The following is a 16084-nucleotide window of genomic DNA, read 5'->3' on the forward strand; positions in this document are numbered from 1 at the left end:
AATTCGTCGTCACCCAAATCACTTACTGTTTCGGCTGGCTTAACCAAGAGAAGCTTCACGTATCAAGAGTTGGTGATTGCGACGAACAACTTCTCCGCAGTTAATCTGCTGGGAGAAGGTGGTTTTTCTCATGTGTACAAAGGGACCCTTTCTAATGGCACAGAAGCAGCAATCAAGCGATTGAAAGATACTACTAGCAAGCAGACCGATGTTGAATTCATGAAAGAGGCTGACATACTGAGTCTTGTGCACCACAGGCATCTTGTTTCACTGATTGGATGCTGCATTTCTGAAGGCAATTGGCTACTGGTTTGTGAATATGTCCCCAACAAGACCTTGAAGTTCCATCTACATGGTACATGCTCACTTACCCTACACAACATTCACGATCACTGGCAATTCTTCTATGTTATTGTAGTATGAATACGCATCCAGAAAGTTGATAAGATAAGCAATGCATGCATGCAATCAACAAGCATAGATTGAACTGATTGTTTGAATTATATGTATGGCATATAATTAGATTCTGCTGAATCTTATATGATGCCTTTGTTCTACAAATTCCTTATACTACACCAATTCTAGAAGCAAACTGCCTTTACTTTCCTCTGTTTTAATGTACATGTCGTAACGGAAGATTGGGAGGTTTCAATCTAATCAGCTTTGACATTTTATAGACAGAGAGCAACCTACCTTGGCTTGGAAGGACAGATTTAGAATTGCCTTGGACTCTGCAAAAGGCCTGGCATATTTGCATGAAGACTGTAAGCTTTGCATTTGTTTCCTTACGCTTTCGAAATTTGAAATATCTTCCTAATTTACTTCAATTTGCATTTGTCATCGGCCATGATGCTTGTATAATAGCTAACACCTTTCAGCTGTAATAATTTTGCAGGCCAACCACGGGTCATTCACCGTGACATTAAGGCAGCCAATATTCTTCTGGATCACTCTTTTAGAGCAAAGGTAGATCAACCAACACTATATGATTCGTTCCAGTTGTTTTCTGCCCTCAGATGAATTAGTTTGCCACAATATCAAGAAGGAAAAAGCAACTTTTGGGACATGTAGAATATTTCTACTGAGTCTGCAACTGATTGAAGAGAGTAAATAAGTTCTGACAAGATATTGGTGTTGTGCAGATTGCAGATTTTGGGATTGCAAAGCATTTTTCAGATGAGAAGACACATATTTCTACTGTTGTGAAGGGCACTCATGGGTAAATGTTATTATCATACAATTCACTTCTATCTCTTCATAGAATTAAACCAACATCTTCCACTCTCAAACAATCTCCTCATGTCATGACAGATACCTGTCTCCAGAATATGTTTCTAGTGGAAAACTCACAGATAAATCTGATGTTTTCTCTTATGGAGTGTTGCTCTTGGAGCTCATCACTGGGCGAAGGCCTGTACATCTGGCTGATTGGGTCAGTCAATTATCAGATTTGTTTTCTGCTCAGCTCTGACAAAAAAACAATCTTTTCCTTCATTAATCAGCCTCCAGATCTTTGTTTTGTTTTCATCGCATACATCATAATGCTTTTTTCAGGCAAATGAGGATGGCATTTGATATGTTGTTACAGGCAAGACCATTATTGAAGCAAGCACTGGAAGATGGCAAATATGATGTCCTTGTGGATCCATTTTTGGAGAGCTACTACAATCCTATTGAGCTTGGGAGAATGGTTGCTTGTGCCTATGCCTGTTTGTGCCACTCAGCATCTCTTCGGCCAAGCATGAGTCAAGTAATTTGCTTAAGCTTGACTCACCATATTCCATTGTTCGTAATGATAGAGCATGTACTGTTAATTTTCTTCTTCTTACTCATCTTCTTTATTTGGTACTTCTGATCTCCCAAATCACTGACATCTGAATAAGTTTTGCTCTTCCATGTCCGAATTTAGCTACTGAAATTTACACATCATTCGATCCATTATCATAAAGAAAGTAGAAGTTTGACAAGGTTTAAAAGAATATTTTTAGAGCAAAGTTGTGATGATTCCAATCATGAACCAATGTTTCTTTATTTCAGAATTTGAACTTTTTTTATTTTTCTCTGAACATAATGTGGGTGAACTTAGATTTAAGCAAGTTGATCTTCCTCCATTAGGAGACATTGTGCATGCTTTGGTTTCATCCTTTTTCACTAAATGTTCATAATTGATTAGTCATGCCTTCACTCATGTATTTTTTACCATCGCAATCATCTCTCTCTCTCTCTCTCTCTCTCTCTCTCTCTCTATATATATATATATATATATATATATATATATATATATATATATATATATATATATATATATATATATATATATATAAATTTTGAACAGATTGTCCGGGCCTTGGAAGGACTTATTTCGCTTGGAGAGTATACCATTCAAGTTCAACCTTCAATGTTATCGGCAAATATTTTGTATCATGAAGTAAGCATTCTTTCTATCCATCCATAGTAGCTATTACAGGATCAGATATGCATGACACAGAAAGTAAGCAGAAGATGAGCTATCCTAAGCTTGATAGCCAGGTTTTGTTTCAGGAGCCAACCATAGATTAAGGAAAAATCAAATTGCTATCACCTAATGTTTAATATGAAACTTCCATTGTGTGTATAAGATTCATTAACAAATGATATATTTGTGCTTCAGAAAAAAAAAGTTTGTAATAATATCTTTTTTCATTGTAAGAATCTTTGAAATGTTGACTTTCATTGTTAACTTGCAGATTCTGAAATCATCCATAGAAGACTCCAACCGCAATTGAGTAGCTGTTTAAATTGTAAACCAAGGTCAGATGCTGCTGTGAAGAGGTCTTTATGACAATATTTTGGGGTTTTTATGTTCCTCAATTGAATTTTTAGTATGAATTTTAAACTGAATATATTCCCAACCAAAAGATTTTGAGTAGCAACAGTATCCATGTTGATGGCAGCAAATCTTGTGTTACAGTAAGATTTCTCCTCTAACATCATCTTAAAAATGGAAATTGTCATAAAGTGAAAGTAAAGAACAAGATATGTTACCCTAAACTTGATAGCCAGGTTTTGTTTCAGGAGCCAACCATAGATCACGGACAAATCAAATTGCTAGTGTGCATAAGCTTCATTAACAAATGATATATTTGTGCTTTATAAAACTAGTTGTACTATTATCTTTTTTTTAATTGTAAGAATCTTTGATGTGTTGCCTTTTCCTCATAACTTGCAGATTCTGAAATCATCTATAGAAGACTCTCAAAACCCCAACTGAGTAGCTGCTTAAATCGTAAACCAAGAACAGATGATGCAAAAAAGTCTATGACAATATATTGAACTTTAAATTGAATATATTGCCAACCAAAACATTTTGAGTAGCAGAAATATCCACGTTGATAGCGGCGAATCCTGGAATTACAGTAAGGCTGCTCTTCTATGATCGTCGAAAAAATGAAAATTGTCATAAAGATACTGCATGTATCGACTTTCTCCTATCGAAAATTATCTTTTTTTTGAAATGAAGTATGCTTATTGAAGATTCAATTTGCAATGTTGGGATGGAATATATTGATCATATTTCATGTTTCACTGTTATGCCATTGAATTCTGGAATACTGTGTCCCGGCACACTGGCATTTTGTCGAAAATGAAATTATAGGTGGCTTTGTTCTTGACACTTATGAGAAGGTGATGATTAAAAGTATCCACAAAAAATGATGTGAAAGCTTCTTCAAGTCAAATGATGCTTGTCCATACCAATTCAAAATATGAACTGGTGAACAGAGGAGCATTAGTGGCAGTTTTCTTCTCTGTTTCTTCAGAGTTGTCCTTAGTTGGTAACTCAACATCTGTTCTGGTGTTGCGTAGCTGTTTCTCACCTCTTTGCTTCAGAGACAAAGAAAACTCTTCCATTGCTGCCATCTCCGTCTATCTTCTTTCTTGTAGACTACTGTGACAATTCCTTTGAACAAGATTGTAAATGAATGAATATAATGACCACATCAAAATAATATTTAAGGTGGATTGACAATGTAAGAAATCTTGGATTTAGAAGGCAAAGGAACAGCACAGAGTGAGTGAGATATTAGCGTGTTTAAGGTCCGCCTGCTTCGCAATCTCCGGCATTAATGAAGAGATTAAGGGAATGCTGCGGACCGCGTCGGCCGCGGAGACTCTCTCCTCGCCGCTCCGTGTTGACTGAATCAGCTCAGAGGGGTTTCACGGGTGACGTGTCCTCTCACGAGTGGACCCCAAAAGAAATTTTGTACTTCTTCACCGCTCCGTGTTGACTGAATCAGCTGTGAAGGTTGCATGGGTGTCGTGGCCCCTCAGGAGCGGGCCCCAACGGAGGTTTTTGCCTATGCCGCTCCTCCCTCGGCGTTCCCCAGAAGGAAAGCGGGCCGGCAGCGGCGTGATGTGCAAAAATTACCTACAATGCCACCTTCTCTTTCACTCCTTTCTTAATGGAGGAGGAGGAGACGAAGTAGAAACCAACCACGGTACTTGCCGGCCATGTCGACCTCGCCGCCGACCTCCTCCCCTTCAACCCCGCCAGGTTCCCCTCCGTCGGCCACCCCCTCCGCGCCTTCTCCGTCCGCTTCCGCCGCGCCGCCTCCGACCTCCCCACCGCCACTCGCCACCCCGCCCTCCTCGCCTCCTCCCTCTCCATCCCCTCCTTCGGCCTCGCCGCCTCCCTCCAGTGCTTCCGGCTCCCCTCCTCCCCCACCGGCGATCCCATCCGCCTCGCCCCCGCCGCCTCACTCAGGGCGATCGTCGCCCTCCCCGCCTTATCCTCCGCCACCCAAGACTCAGTCTACCCGGTCTCCGCCGCGGCCCCCATCGTCGTCGTCGAGCTCTATCTCGACTCCGCTTGTCGTTGGGGTAGCCGTGGGCGGGGTGGCGATCCTCCTGCTGCTCAGCTTTATGTGCGTCTGTTGTTGGAAAAAGAAGCGCCAGCCGCCGCCGCCGCTGCCACATTACTACGGAGCTCCCTCACCGCCTCCACCGGGAAGAAAAGGTTAGATCTATTTATTATTTGGTAACTAAGAGGAAAAAAAGGTTTTTTTTTTCTTGTTTTCGCCTTTCTGAAACTTAGATCTGTCAACCCTAACAAAAAGGAGTCTTGAACACTTCGATTCTTGTCTAGTTTTGCAACCAAGATATGCATTGTACGAGTGTTGGCTTGCTGCATCTTTCGTTTCCGTTGAGACTCTAAACAAAATTGTTATGGTTGCGTCCCTTACTATTTCTTTTAGGCATTGATTTTAATGTGAGGCTGTTTATCCTTTTAATTGGAATTTTCGACAAAAGATCTCTAATCAGCTGAATGTGGGGGTGTTTTCAGATGAGCGGTACGGCGAGTATTGGCAACATAATGCTCCGCTTCCAGCAGATCATGCTGTCAAACTACCCCCAGGACCTCCTCCACCATTCGCTTCGCGCCCTCCGCACTCTCCAGGCCATTTGCCCCCTCCACCTCCTCCACCTATGATAAGTAGCAGCGGTGGTTCTGGGTCCAATTACTCTGGGTCTGAGGCTCCACTGCCCCCACCACCTCCCGGCGTTGCCCTTGGCCTCTCAAAAGGCACCTTCACTTATGAAGAACTGGCTCTGGCAACAGATGGGTTCTCTGATGCTAATCTTCTCGGACAGGGTGGTTTCGGTTATGTTCATAGAGGAGTACTTCCAAATGGCAATGAAGTCGCGGTCAAGCAATTGAAAACAGGTAGCGGACAGGGTGAGCGTGAATTCCATGCAGAGGTCGAGATTATTACTCGTGTTCATCACAAGCATCTCGTTTCGTTGGTTGGATACTGTATTTCTGGAGGCAAGAGGCTGCTTGTTTATGAATATGTGCCTAATAATACATTGGAGTTCCATTTGCATGGTAAGCCTTTATGTCATTGTTCTAAGCTGCAAGTTTATATTGCCTAATTCCATATTCATTTTCTGGCACTTAGCTTTCTTTTAACTTGTGTTCTAATTCTTGGTTCAAGTTTTTTTTTTTGGGTCCTATTCTGTTGCCTATGTCCTTTTGTCTGATATAGTTTATTTCTTAGGGAGAGGTAGACCAACTATGGAATGGCCAACACGATTGAAAATTGCATTAGGTTCTGCAAAGGGTCTAGCATATCTTCATGAGGACTGTGAGTTGTTTCTTGTATTTTATACCTTGTCATTTTTAAATGTTTTTTTATCATGTTGATTCCCATAACTGAAGTTGATTGGTTTTGGTCCTAATAAGGAGTATTTTCATTTGCAGGCCACCCTAAAATTATTCACCGTGACATTAAGTCAGCCAACATCCTTCTTGATTATAAGTTTGTGCCAAAGGTAAGCAAACATCTCTTGTAGTTGATCACAATTTACATAAAACACTCATCCAATCTTGTGTGCTTAATCACTTGAAACCTGGTTTATTGCATCAGTTTGTAATTTGGTGTTTGTCTGGCCAGACTAAGACTAAAAATCCAAATGGTGCAGACATGTGATCTGAGCTTGATCAGAATTGATTGGCCTTTGTTCGGATGAAATAGTCAAGTTGACGAAAATAATGACAGTCAAGCTGGCAATCCATGTAATATGCATTGTATTAAAATGAAACAACTAAGACTCCAGGTAATCAAAGAGGGATGACATCTCTCTTTGTGCAACTGACTCGCACGGTATCATCAGACAAAGACTTCATCTAATGAATTTTAGGAGCATTGTGACTGTGCTAATATTTTCACATCCTTTGACTCTTAAGTCAAGGCAATGTCCACTAATAGTTTTTTACTTTTTTTGTTCCATGTGAGTCGTACCCTTTTTTGAAATTTCAGCTTGATGTTTTATTTATTGTTTCCTTCAGCAAATGATGCCTTAATATAATAAGAAATCTCCCGAACATTTCTTCATGCCATTAGGTGAGAATCTATTTGAGTAAAAAGAAGAAATAGCTGGCTGTTTTTACCCTCTTTTGCCAGCCTTTAGATGTCAATCATGCTTTTGGTTGAATCCATCCTAATCAACCAGCATTTATTTTGCATGGTAGTTTTCTGTTAACTGCTTGCTAATTTATTTATAACTGTATTTGATTGATTCAAATGTATGTTCTGATTTTGCAGGTCGCAGATTTTGGGCTTGCAAAGTTTGCTTCTGATAATAAAACCCATGTTTCAACAAGAGTTATGGGAACATTTGGGTAAGCTTCAGTTCTTGTTACATTTTGCCTTGGCCTGAACTAGTTTGTTGAGTAGACTCAATGGATTGTCCTTCTAGGAACTTACTTTGTGATGGTTTGGGTCTTCAGTTCATGTGTTAGTGTTTGCACTATGATTAAGGATGTTCCTTTGATTATATTCCAAAATTGTAGTTTTTTGAATTCCTGGTATCGAGTGAGGTTTTCATGCTCTTGATTTCTTTGTCCCTTTAGTTTAACCTGTAGCCTCTGATTTTTTTTTTTGCAGTTACCTGGCACCTGAATATGCATCTTCGGGCAAACTCACTGACAGATCAGATGTCTTTTCATTTGGTGTCATGCTTCTGGAGCTAATCACCGGACGGCGACCTGTTGATTCATCCCAATCTTTCATGGATGATAGCTTAGTTGACTGGGTTAGTATTTTGTATCAACCATTTTCTTCTTCTGCTTACCTTTCACACTTGACTCTTAAATTTTCTTGTAACTTCAGGCAAGGCCGTTGCTTACACGAGCTGTTGAGGATGGCAACTACGATGCCCTTGTTGATCCAAAGTTGGGAGAGAATTTTAACCCTAATGAGATGGCTCACATGATTGCCTGTGCAGCTGCATGTTTGCGTCACTTAGCACGGCGACGGCCAAGGATGGGCCAGGTACTGTCTCTCTGTCTTTCTTCTTTAGCCGTTAAATAATTATTGTCATTTCCTCAAAATGTTTTTTCTGTTGTATCGTTGGTTTCATGATTTTGAAGTGATTATTTCCTACCAAACTTGGGACACTGGTAAATGAAATGCCTTTTTTGGTAGCTTGCATCTATATCTTGTTTGCTTTCTTTAAATCCAAATATTGAACTCATATCAGCCTTCATTGTACTATGAATGTTGATCACTATCTCTACATCCAGCTGACACTAAACTAATGATCGAAACTGAGCAGATCGTCCGTGCCTTAGAAGGAGATGTGTCTCTCGAAGATTTGAACGAGGGCAACAGACCAGGTCACAGCAGGTTGTACAGTTCGTATGGCAGCTCAGGCTCTGATTCTGGGCGGTATAACGAGGTTATGAAGAAGTTCAGAAAAATGGCATTGACGGCACAGGAATACGCCAGCAGCGAGTACAATGCACCGACCAGCCAGTATGCTCAGAATCCGTCAGCATCGAGTGGTGAAGATCAACACACACAGGAAACGGAGATGGGGAAGAAAGAAAGACCACCATGGTTATGACTTATGGTAGCAGCTTGTGAGGAACCTTGATTCTAATGTAAAGCAAAGCAAAAGAGATGGATGATATGATGTTCGTCATTTAACTATAGTTTCTGAATTTTTTTTTACAGATTCTTTTCGGTATATGTTTGTAAGTTTTGATCGAATAATGATGAAGTAACCGATTCATTTTACGGCAAATAACCAGTTAGATCAAATGAATAATCATGAATGACTTATATTGTATCTCGATATATCGGGCCATATAATTGCTTTAAATAATAATAAAAATAAATATCAATAACATATCGATTTGTAAGCTCCATCTGATATGCTGAATTCATTGATATAAGCATAAATTACAGTATTGTTTTATCGAATTTGAAATGGATCCGAATAACAAAGTGAAGTTATTCGGGTCGGGCGTGAAGTTTGAATGCCCGAGTCATAATTAGCCATCATCGTCAACCTCACATCATTAACGTTATCATCACCAATATTATAATCATCGGATATCCCCATCCAGCTTTCAACGATCCGTCTGCAATCTCTATTTTAATCCCCTTCTATCTCTTGGCTACAACGAGAAGAGTTGTTCGCGTTGCGACTGACGGCACAACTTACTTCACGTACGTCACACCCATCCACCAGCGCGCGACGTCCGTCTGTCGTAACCGATGTCGTTACTTAAGTTCTCCTTTGTGATATATTAGATGTCCCGTCTCCTGAGGCCGGGCAGAAAATTCTAGGGCACGACCTCGTGGTGCGAAAACACCAAATCGTAGATCGCCAGGCCTCGAGGAGTTCGATTCGTGTCGGGATCGCTTCGGGGCTCGAATCCATGGCGTCTCGAAGGCGAATGCTTCTCAAAGTCATCATCCTCGGGGACAGCGGGTGAGATTTCTATCCCGTTTCCGAGTAAAGAAAAAGAGTTCCTTTTGCCTGTGTTTTTGGATCTTTGCTCAGTTGTAATTGCGTTTGTTGATAGGGTTGGGAAGACATCTCTGATGAATCAGTACGCTACTGGCCCTTCAGCTTTTGTTATTTTTTTTTTTCGGTTATGATTGATTTGTTGTTGTGGGCGATTTGGGGCTGAATTGTATTGGGTAGGTATGTGAACAAGAAGTTCAGCAACCAGTATAAGGCGACGATTGGAGCTGATTTCTTGACCAAAGAAGTCCAGATGGATGACAGATTGTTCACATTACAGGTTATTACACTTATATCCTCCTGTTTGGATCAGTTCCCTAGCACAACACTTAACAGAATTATAGGATTCCTTTTCTTTGATGTTCTGGTTTTTGTCCGACCTAGATTCCAGTTTTCAATCATGGTTGGTATTTTGAAAAATAATTAACGTTTGCAGAAGTTAGCCCTCCTGTTGAAACTAAAAGAACGTTTTTCAAGGCTTAATTTCCCACTACAGGTGGTAGACTCCAAGTTTAAACATTTTCTCTCGTCTTTGGGGATACTGTTTTTGTTTTTGTTTTGTACTTTATCCGAAAGGATGAGCTTTAATGTCATGGTAATGTGGCTTCTTTATGACTTGGGCAACTAAGCTTCAAATCACGAAAATAATCTTTTCACTTGTGGGGGTAATAATGTGTAGGTTGACCCTCCCTAATCCTTATACTTGCAAAACCTTAATGATGGTGTTACCCTCTTTGAGATTTTTACTATATATCATACTGGAATCACATGTTGTGCGCTAAGGCCCGAAAGCAACAAGTTTATTTCGAAAAATGTATTTTTGTGTGTCTTGGAACAATTAAATTAGTGTAAAGAGCATTAGATCCTCTAAATACTACCTAAACTTACAAAAGTGCGTATATAATTACGAAAATAATGTTCCATTATGATTTCAGACCAGCTTCATCTTGATAAAAATAAGCCTGATTATCTTGCTTTGTGATCTTGGTAAATAAGAATTTTCAATTGATGAAGCATGAAAGGACCTCATCTCAGTGAGGCTTAGTTTATGAAGCTTCATGAAATATATGTATATTCTGAGAATCTAGCTTCCAGTTCATGTCGAGTGGGTAAACATGTGTTTTCTTTTGTCTTTTATAGTTTACTTCAGTGTGCCAATTCCAGCTACACTTTACTATGCTCAGGCTGTATATTGGTTTGTTTCGGCTGGTACATGCTGTATCATATTGACAAAATATTGATGCTCTCCGTGTTGCCTATGTTATGGCATTGACTGCAAGATTCATACATTCAAGAATGTTCAAACAATATTGATTGTATTTAAATGGTGATGAAGATGTTGAGATGTATCCGCTGGGATGCATTGATTATATGTACATCAGTGGCTGGTAGGACTAGCCTGGGTCTACTTTGTTTAATGGTCTAGAGTTTATTATGTCTTGAATGAATTCTTAAAGTAGATTTAAGAGAGGTCGGTATTTAGTTGATGTGCATAAGAAGAGTAAGCTTTTAAAGAAATCTACATGTAATTGACATTAGTCATCAAAGGATGTTTTTTCATTGGTGACATGGCCATACAAGAAAGTGAAAGTCAATTATTTAGTTTCTGAAAGTTATTCTTGACTAATTGCTGATGGCAGTTCATTGGTTAGTGATGGCTTTGAATCAGTTTTGATTCATTATTTCATTGTTTTTTATTAGTTATTTGTTCTATTTATGGTGGGAAATAGTTCATGTAATTCATCTCAACTGGTGGGAAAAGCGGTTGCGTTTGTGTCCTTGCACTATTCCCTTAAAGTCCTTTCATGATTTATGAGTGACCATCTGCTACCAGTTATGGAAATTGGAGTACCAAGTGCACTCTATAGGAATGCATTTAATTCCATTAATCAGCAGGCACATTTCTGTTTATTGGTCATCCCCTCAACTTACCTGTTATATCGTTAGTGTTCCTCACATTAAAGAAATAATAAATTTAATATCAGACAAATCTTAGGATTTCAGAGGATGCTGTTATGATTATCAGGATACCATAGTTAGTTTACTTGTCTCAGTTATCTTTAACGAATTATGAGTACCAGTTTACAATATGAGAATAGGGTGGGAAACAGGCACTAGTTAGTTTACTTGTCTCAGTTATCTTTAACGAATTATGAGTACCAGTTTACAATATGAGAATAGGGTGGGAAACAGGCACTAGTTAGTTTACTTGTCTCAGTTATCTTTAACGAATTATGAGTACCAGTTTACAATATGAGAATAGGGTGGGAAACAGGCACTAGTTAGTTTTCTTGTCTCAGTTATCTTTAATGAATTATGAGTACCAGTTTACAATATGAGAATAGGGTGGGAAACAGGCACTAGTGAAATTTGAGCACTCTGCCATTCAGGATCAGGTATTTTGTCAAGCTCAAGTACGTGATGTCATATCCTGGAATTTTTTTTTTTTTTCACACAGGCCAAATAAATAAACATCACTTTATTCATCATCTATAACCATTTATTACAATTCATTTATTTATCAAATTACAAATAGAAAAGTGAACTTCAAGAGTCATCCAAGTGGCTCTACCTAGCGGTAGAGGAAGGTTCGCTCTCCACTAGAATCCGATTTAGTACTAGAGGGAGGCTGCTCTGAAAATCAAAAACAAAGAAAATTCAGCAATGCTGAGTAGGAACCCCAAAAGTCAAATCAAAATAAATACATGATCAAAATTCAATCAATCATCCCATTGGCGTATATAAAATACCCGAAGGAGCACTCCCTCAACAGCGGATGGAGAGGCTTTATCCTACGGGATGAGTTTGTGTTCTCCCAACAGCGGATGGAGGCAAACTCATATCGCACTCCCAACAGCGGATGGAGTGGTGCCCCACACCCGCCAAAGTGGGGACACGTTCCTCCCAACAGCGGATGGAGGAACCGTCCAGTCGCCACGTCTGACGGCCCGCTAATCCCCGAAGGGAATCGCCCTACCTGCTCTCGGCAGGAATATAACATAATCTCACACTGGTCATGTCCATTTCGGGATGAAATAACATATTTAAAACATCTCTTTCAAAAATCATCAATATCAAATAATATAAATTGGCCCTCAATTAACTTGAACTCTAGTTTAATCGATTCAATTGAACTCGATTTACTAGAGCCTAACTGAACTGATCTCTAATCCGTATTTAACTGGTCTGGAACCACCCTAGACTAGTATAATTTAGACTAGATTAAGTTCAATTTAGGTTAAACTAACTTGAATAAGTCAATCAATTCGGAATCACCCTGAATTGATCTAGACTAACTAATCAAGTCTAGTTTAGTTCAATTAATATTTGGGCTCAAGTTCAACAATAATATTGGGCTAGATTGAGCCAGTCCATCTATTGGTCATGTGCATTATACATGATTGAGCATGCATTACATAAAACTGGCCCAACCCTAGCCCATGGACTAGTCATAACATATATGCATTAACAACATAAATAAAAACATAATAATGCATTAAAAGATAGACGAGGAGAAAAGCTTTAATACAAAAAAATAACATTCTCAATTTGACTAGAAATCATAAGACATTAAAAGGGGACTAGGAGATAAGTTTTAATACAAGGAAATAGCTTTATAAATTCAAATAAAAATCATGTTTTCAACATATAAAATTTCAACATATTCTAGTCACATTTTAAATCATTCAGAATAATATATTTTAAATTTCAGATCAAAGAATATCAAAAAAAGGGATTTTAGATAACATATTCTAGTCTAACAAGATTTTAATCCAGATAAGATTAAAGATAAATTGTAATACAGAAAATATATCATATAAAATATATACATTTTTAACATATTTAATTCTACAATAAAAACCTTAATCATGGGTCAAAGAATATTATGAAAACTTTAATTGATTATTTTAATATAAAAAAATTTGACATTTAAAGAATTGATAAATATTTTTCAAACTATAAAACTTTCAACATTTAAAGAATCAAAATAAAAGCTAAAACTTTTAAGAAAGATAGGGAAACCTACCTCTTGTCAACATGGTGTAACTTCTCGTTCTCTTGTCAACATGGTGTAACTTCTCGTTCTTCTCGCTGCCAGGCTCGACTAGGTGAGGAACGAAGGAGAGAGATCCCTCCCCTTTAAATAGGAGGAGGTGAGTCTCTATTAAGGGAAATAAATTTTAATTTTCGTATTTATTTAATATAAATTATTTCCATTTAATATACTAACAAATATGATATCATCATATTTGGAATACTTAATAGTTATTTCCTTAATTCATATCAACAAACAAGGAAGTAGATTAAGATTTCCTAAATTATGATGGCAAGTAAGGAAAACAAAATTTAAATCCCAATCTCAAATATTTGATTTGATTACACGTGATATGATATATAATCAAATGATGTTCTATAAACGAAGAGGATATTTTGTTTTGTGTGCAGCTATAGGCATTTGTTGATGACACTGTTTGATAAAATCATTGCTTAACATTTTTATTAAATTGTATTGTGTTCTTTCAGCCTAGTGTAATTCAATAGGCTGACTGTCTACCGTCTTCTCTTTCAGATTTGGGACACGGCAGGGCAGGAAAGGTTCCAGAGTCTTGGTGTGGCCTTCTACCGTGGAGCTGATTGTTGTGTCCTTGTTTATGATGTTAATGTTATGAAATCATTTGACAATTTAAATAATTGGCGTGAGGAATTTCTTATTCAGGTAAATGATGTGCAATTGTCTTAATTGATCTTTAGTGACACTCATAAATGAACATGTGATTATATAATATCTGCATTTGTCATCTAATTTTCAGGCTAGCCCATCAGATCCGGAGAACTTCCCTTTTATAGTACTGGGCAACAAGATAGACATTGATGGTGGCAACAGCCGAGTGGTATGACACTAGTATTTTCCTTCTAATATGTATTGGAATTAAACAAAAATAGCAGAATGGTTGAAGCACTGTTTCATTCTTGTTATCCTTTGAGCCCAGACAAATTAGTTGAGTGAAAAGGAAAAGATTGGTTCAGCTAACTACTGTTAGATGATAAGACCTGAGTGGCTTGGGTTGTGGCGTGGAACCCTGCTAAGTGGTACCGTATATCTTACTATGCTTCTATCCCTTTCTGGGTTTTCAGGTTTCTGAGAAGAAAGCAAAGGCATGGTGTGCATCAAAGGGGAACATCCCCTATTTTGAGACATCTGCTAAAGAAGGATTCAATGTAGAAGCTGCTTTCCAATGTATCGCTAGGAATGCCCTGAAGAATGAACCAGAAGAAGATATGTAAGTATCTCTTGTGTTGTTTTAGTTTGGTTTGTGTGTTTATATATCGGCACATGTTGACTGCTATCAAACTGGCCTAAAGTTACTTCCCTTTTAGTTCTTAAGCTGCTTGACAACTATGCCCAAAATCAAATATTTCAATAAAAAAAAACTAATTTCATAGGCAACTCACAAGGTTTGTAGCTTGCTATTTGCTGTGTGAATTTCTAGTAACTTCTTGTTTATCTCTCTCCCTTTTTCGTTTAGACTTGTTTTCTTTCTTTCTTGGTGTTAATTTCTCATTGTCATCTTCTTATGGTGAAGATATCTTCCCGATACGATTGATGTGGCTGGCGGTGCAAGACAGCAGCAGTCATCTGGTTGTGAATGCTAGATGGAGTCTACTTGTGTCGTTCCCTTCCAAGTTGGTTACCTTGCCAAATTAGTACTACTACCTCTATAACCTGTGCCATAATTCCTCGGTGATTGTTACTAGTTCATGTTGGGGTGTTCTTCCTCCCGGTTGTTGGTCTTGTTGGCTTCACAAGGAATTGATCTGTTATAGGATGAAATTTACTGTGGAACAGTGTGTAATAATTTCTGCTTTGTACCATAGCAACATCATTGCAGTGTTATACCAGCTTTTGTGCCATGTTTTGCACCCATCCAGTGTGATGTGAACCTTTCTTTCCTTCCTCATTGCTTGCAACTGCAGATTTAACCTACATGAATCAGTTGTCCTTAGCAGATTAAGGTGTTTTAGAATATGATTAACCAACATGTTAACTAATGGATTATGATAAGTTGAACTGGATTTTGTTTTTGTTTTCTACCATGAATGAAGTTTATACATATTTATGAGATCTATGGAATTCCATTTACTTTTATTACTTTAAATTGAGGATCAACTGCCCTCCTTCCTTCGGATTGAAATTTTATATTAAATAAATCTGGAGGACAACGATACGTCCAAATCTGAGATCTTTTGACCTCTTGAGCAAACTGTGCAAGTCAATTGGCAATACGATCACTCTCACGGAAGATATGACCAAATTTACATTCCAAAAAATATGATCAAATTTATAATCATCCAATCTCAAGCTTTTTCCGATTTATTAGTATGTTACTTATCCCCTACCAAACTTCAGACTCGTAGGATTGATGACAGCTAGAAATAAGAGCAGCAGCCTTATATAGAACCGCAAAAAAGGAGAAACAAAATCAGCCAAAGCCAACAGGCAATAAGTGCTTTAAGGACAATGAATGAAGTAATCTTTGGAACATTTATTGTCTTCTCCATTATATCAATTTTGAAAGAATTTAAAGTTGGTATCAAATTGTGATTCTAATGTATTAGGACAAAAAAAGAACAAGTGCTTTTGTTCAGGAAACTCATCCTCACAAAGATAGCAACCATAAGAAGGACAAATGTTTAACTTGGCAAGTCTCACAAAAGTGGAGAGCCGATGGTGAAGAAGTTTCCACAAGAAAAAACACAAAGGATGAACCCTAAGAATCACAAGCGTTTT

General features: G+C 38.2%; 3 protein-coding genes across 6 annotated transcripts in view; all 3 read left to right on the forward strand.

Moving 5' to 3' along the window:
• LOC135678809 (proline-rich receptor-like protein kinase PERK4) overlaps positions 1 to 3461 on the forward strand; it is a 4445-nt gene extending 984 nt beyond the window's left edge. Inside the window, exons 3-11 of one of the 4 annotated variants that reach the window (XM_065191990.1) lie at positions 1 to 355; positions 678 to 764; positions 896 to 966; positions 1143 to 1219; positions 1312 to 1432; positions 1589 to 1750; positions 2336 to 2428; positions 2727 to 2790; positions 3209 to 3461. The exon at positions 1 to 355 is cut by the window's left edge and continues 122 nt beyond it. In XM_065191990.1, the coding sequence (XP_065048062.1) occupies positions 1 to 355; positions 678 to 764; positions 896 to 966; positions 1143 to 1219; positions 1312 to 1432; positions 1589 to 1750; positions 2336 to 2428; positions 2727 to 2765 (1005 nt within the window). In that variant the 3' untranslated portion in view covers positions 2766 to 2790; positions 3209 to 3461. Of the gene's footprint in view, positions 356 to 677; positions 765 to 895; positions 967 to 1142; positions 1220 to 1311; positions 1433 to 1554; positions 1751 to 2335; positions 2429 to 2726; positions 2791 to 3208 lie in introns of those variants that run through there. The other 3 variants (XM_065191989.1, XM_065191991.1, XM_065191993.1) reach the window with 3 other exon arrangements.
• A 919-nt stretch (positions 3462 to 4380) lies between these two features.
• On the forward strand, positions 4381 to 8554 carry LOC135678810 (proline-rich receptor-like protein kinase PERK1). Its single transcript, XM_065191994.1, has 8 exons — positions 4381 to 4993; positions 5321 to 5863; positions 6036 to 6122; positions 6239 to 6309; positions 7083 to 7159; positions 7425 to 7572; positions 7650 to 7811; positions 8095 to 8554. The coding sequence occupies exons 1-8, from the start codon at positions 4489 to 4491 to the stop codon at positions 8383 to 8385; spliced, it is 1884 nt and encodes a 627-aa protein (XP_065048066.1). The 5' UTR covers positions 4381 to 4488; the 3' UTR covers positions 8386 to 8554.
• A 529-nt stretch (positions 8555 to 9083) lies between these two features.
• On the forward strand, positions 9084 to 15216 carry LOC135678811 (ras-related protein Rab7). The gene is made up of 7 exons (XM_065191995.1): positions 9084 to 9258; positions 9353 to 9379; positions 9475 to 9574; positions 13865 to 14011; positions 14106 to 14186; positions 14431 to 14576; positions 14880 to 15216. Exons 1-7 carry the CDS (start codon positions 9206 to 9208, stop codon positions 14947 to 14949), a joined length of 624 nt encoding a protein of 207 aa, XP_065048067.1. The 5' UTR covers positions 9084 to 9205; the 3' UTR covers positions 14950 to 15216.
• The last annotated feature ends 868 nt before the right edge of the window (positions 15217 to 16084 follow it).

The sequence above is a fragment of the Musa acuminata genome, chromosome BXJ1-7, assembly GCF_036884655.1.
Source record: "Musa acuminata AAA Group cultivar baxijiao chromosome BXJ1-7, Cavendish_Baxijiao_AAA, whole genome shotgun sequence".
NCBI classification, from domain to species: Eukaryota; Viridiplantae; Streptophyta; class Magnoliopsida; order Zingiberales; family Musaceae; genus Musa; species Musa acuminata.

Excerpts from the sequence above, each read along its gene's own strand:
- LOC135678811 (XM_065191995.1), top strand. The coding sequence starts at position 9,206 with ATGGCGTCTCGAAGGCGAATGCTTCTCAAAGTCATCATCCTCGGGGAC. Across the intron at positions 9,380-9,474 it reads AAGACATCTCTGATGAATCA|GTATGTGAACAAGAAGTTCA; the intron begins GTACGCTACTGG and ends TGTATTGGGTAG. Across the intron at positions 14,012-14,105 it reads GTGAGGAATTTCTTATTCAG|GCTAGCCCATCAGATCCGGA; the intron begins GTAAATGATGTG and ends TCTAATTTTCAG.
- LOC135678810 (XM_065191994.1), top strand. The coding sequence starts at position 4,489 with ATGTCGACCTCGCCGCCGACCTCCTCCCCTTCAACCCCGCCAGGTTCC. Across the intron at positions 7,573-7,649 it reads ATGATAGCTTAGTTGACTGG|GCAAGGCCGTTGCTTACACG; the intron begins GTTAGTATTTTG and ends TTGTAACTTCAG. Across the intron at positions 7,812-8,094 it reads GACGGCCAAGGATGGGCCAG|ATCGTCCGTGCCTTAGAAGG; the intron begins GTACTGTCTCTC and ends GAAACTGAGCAG.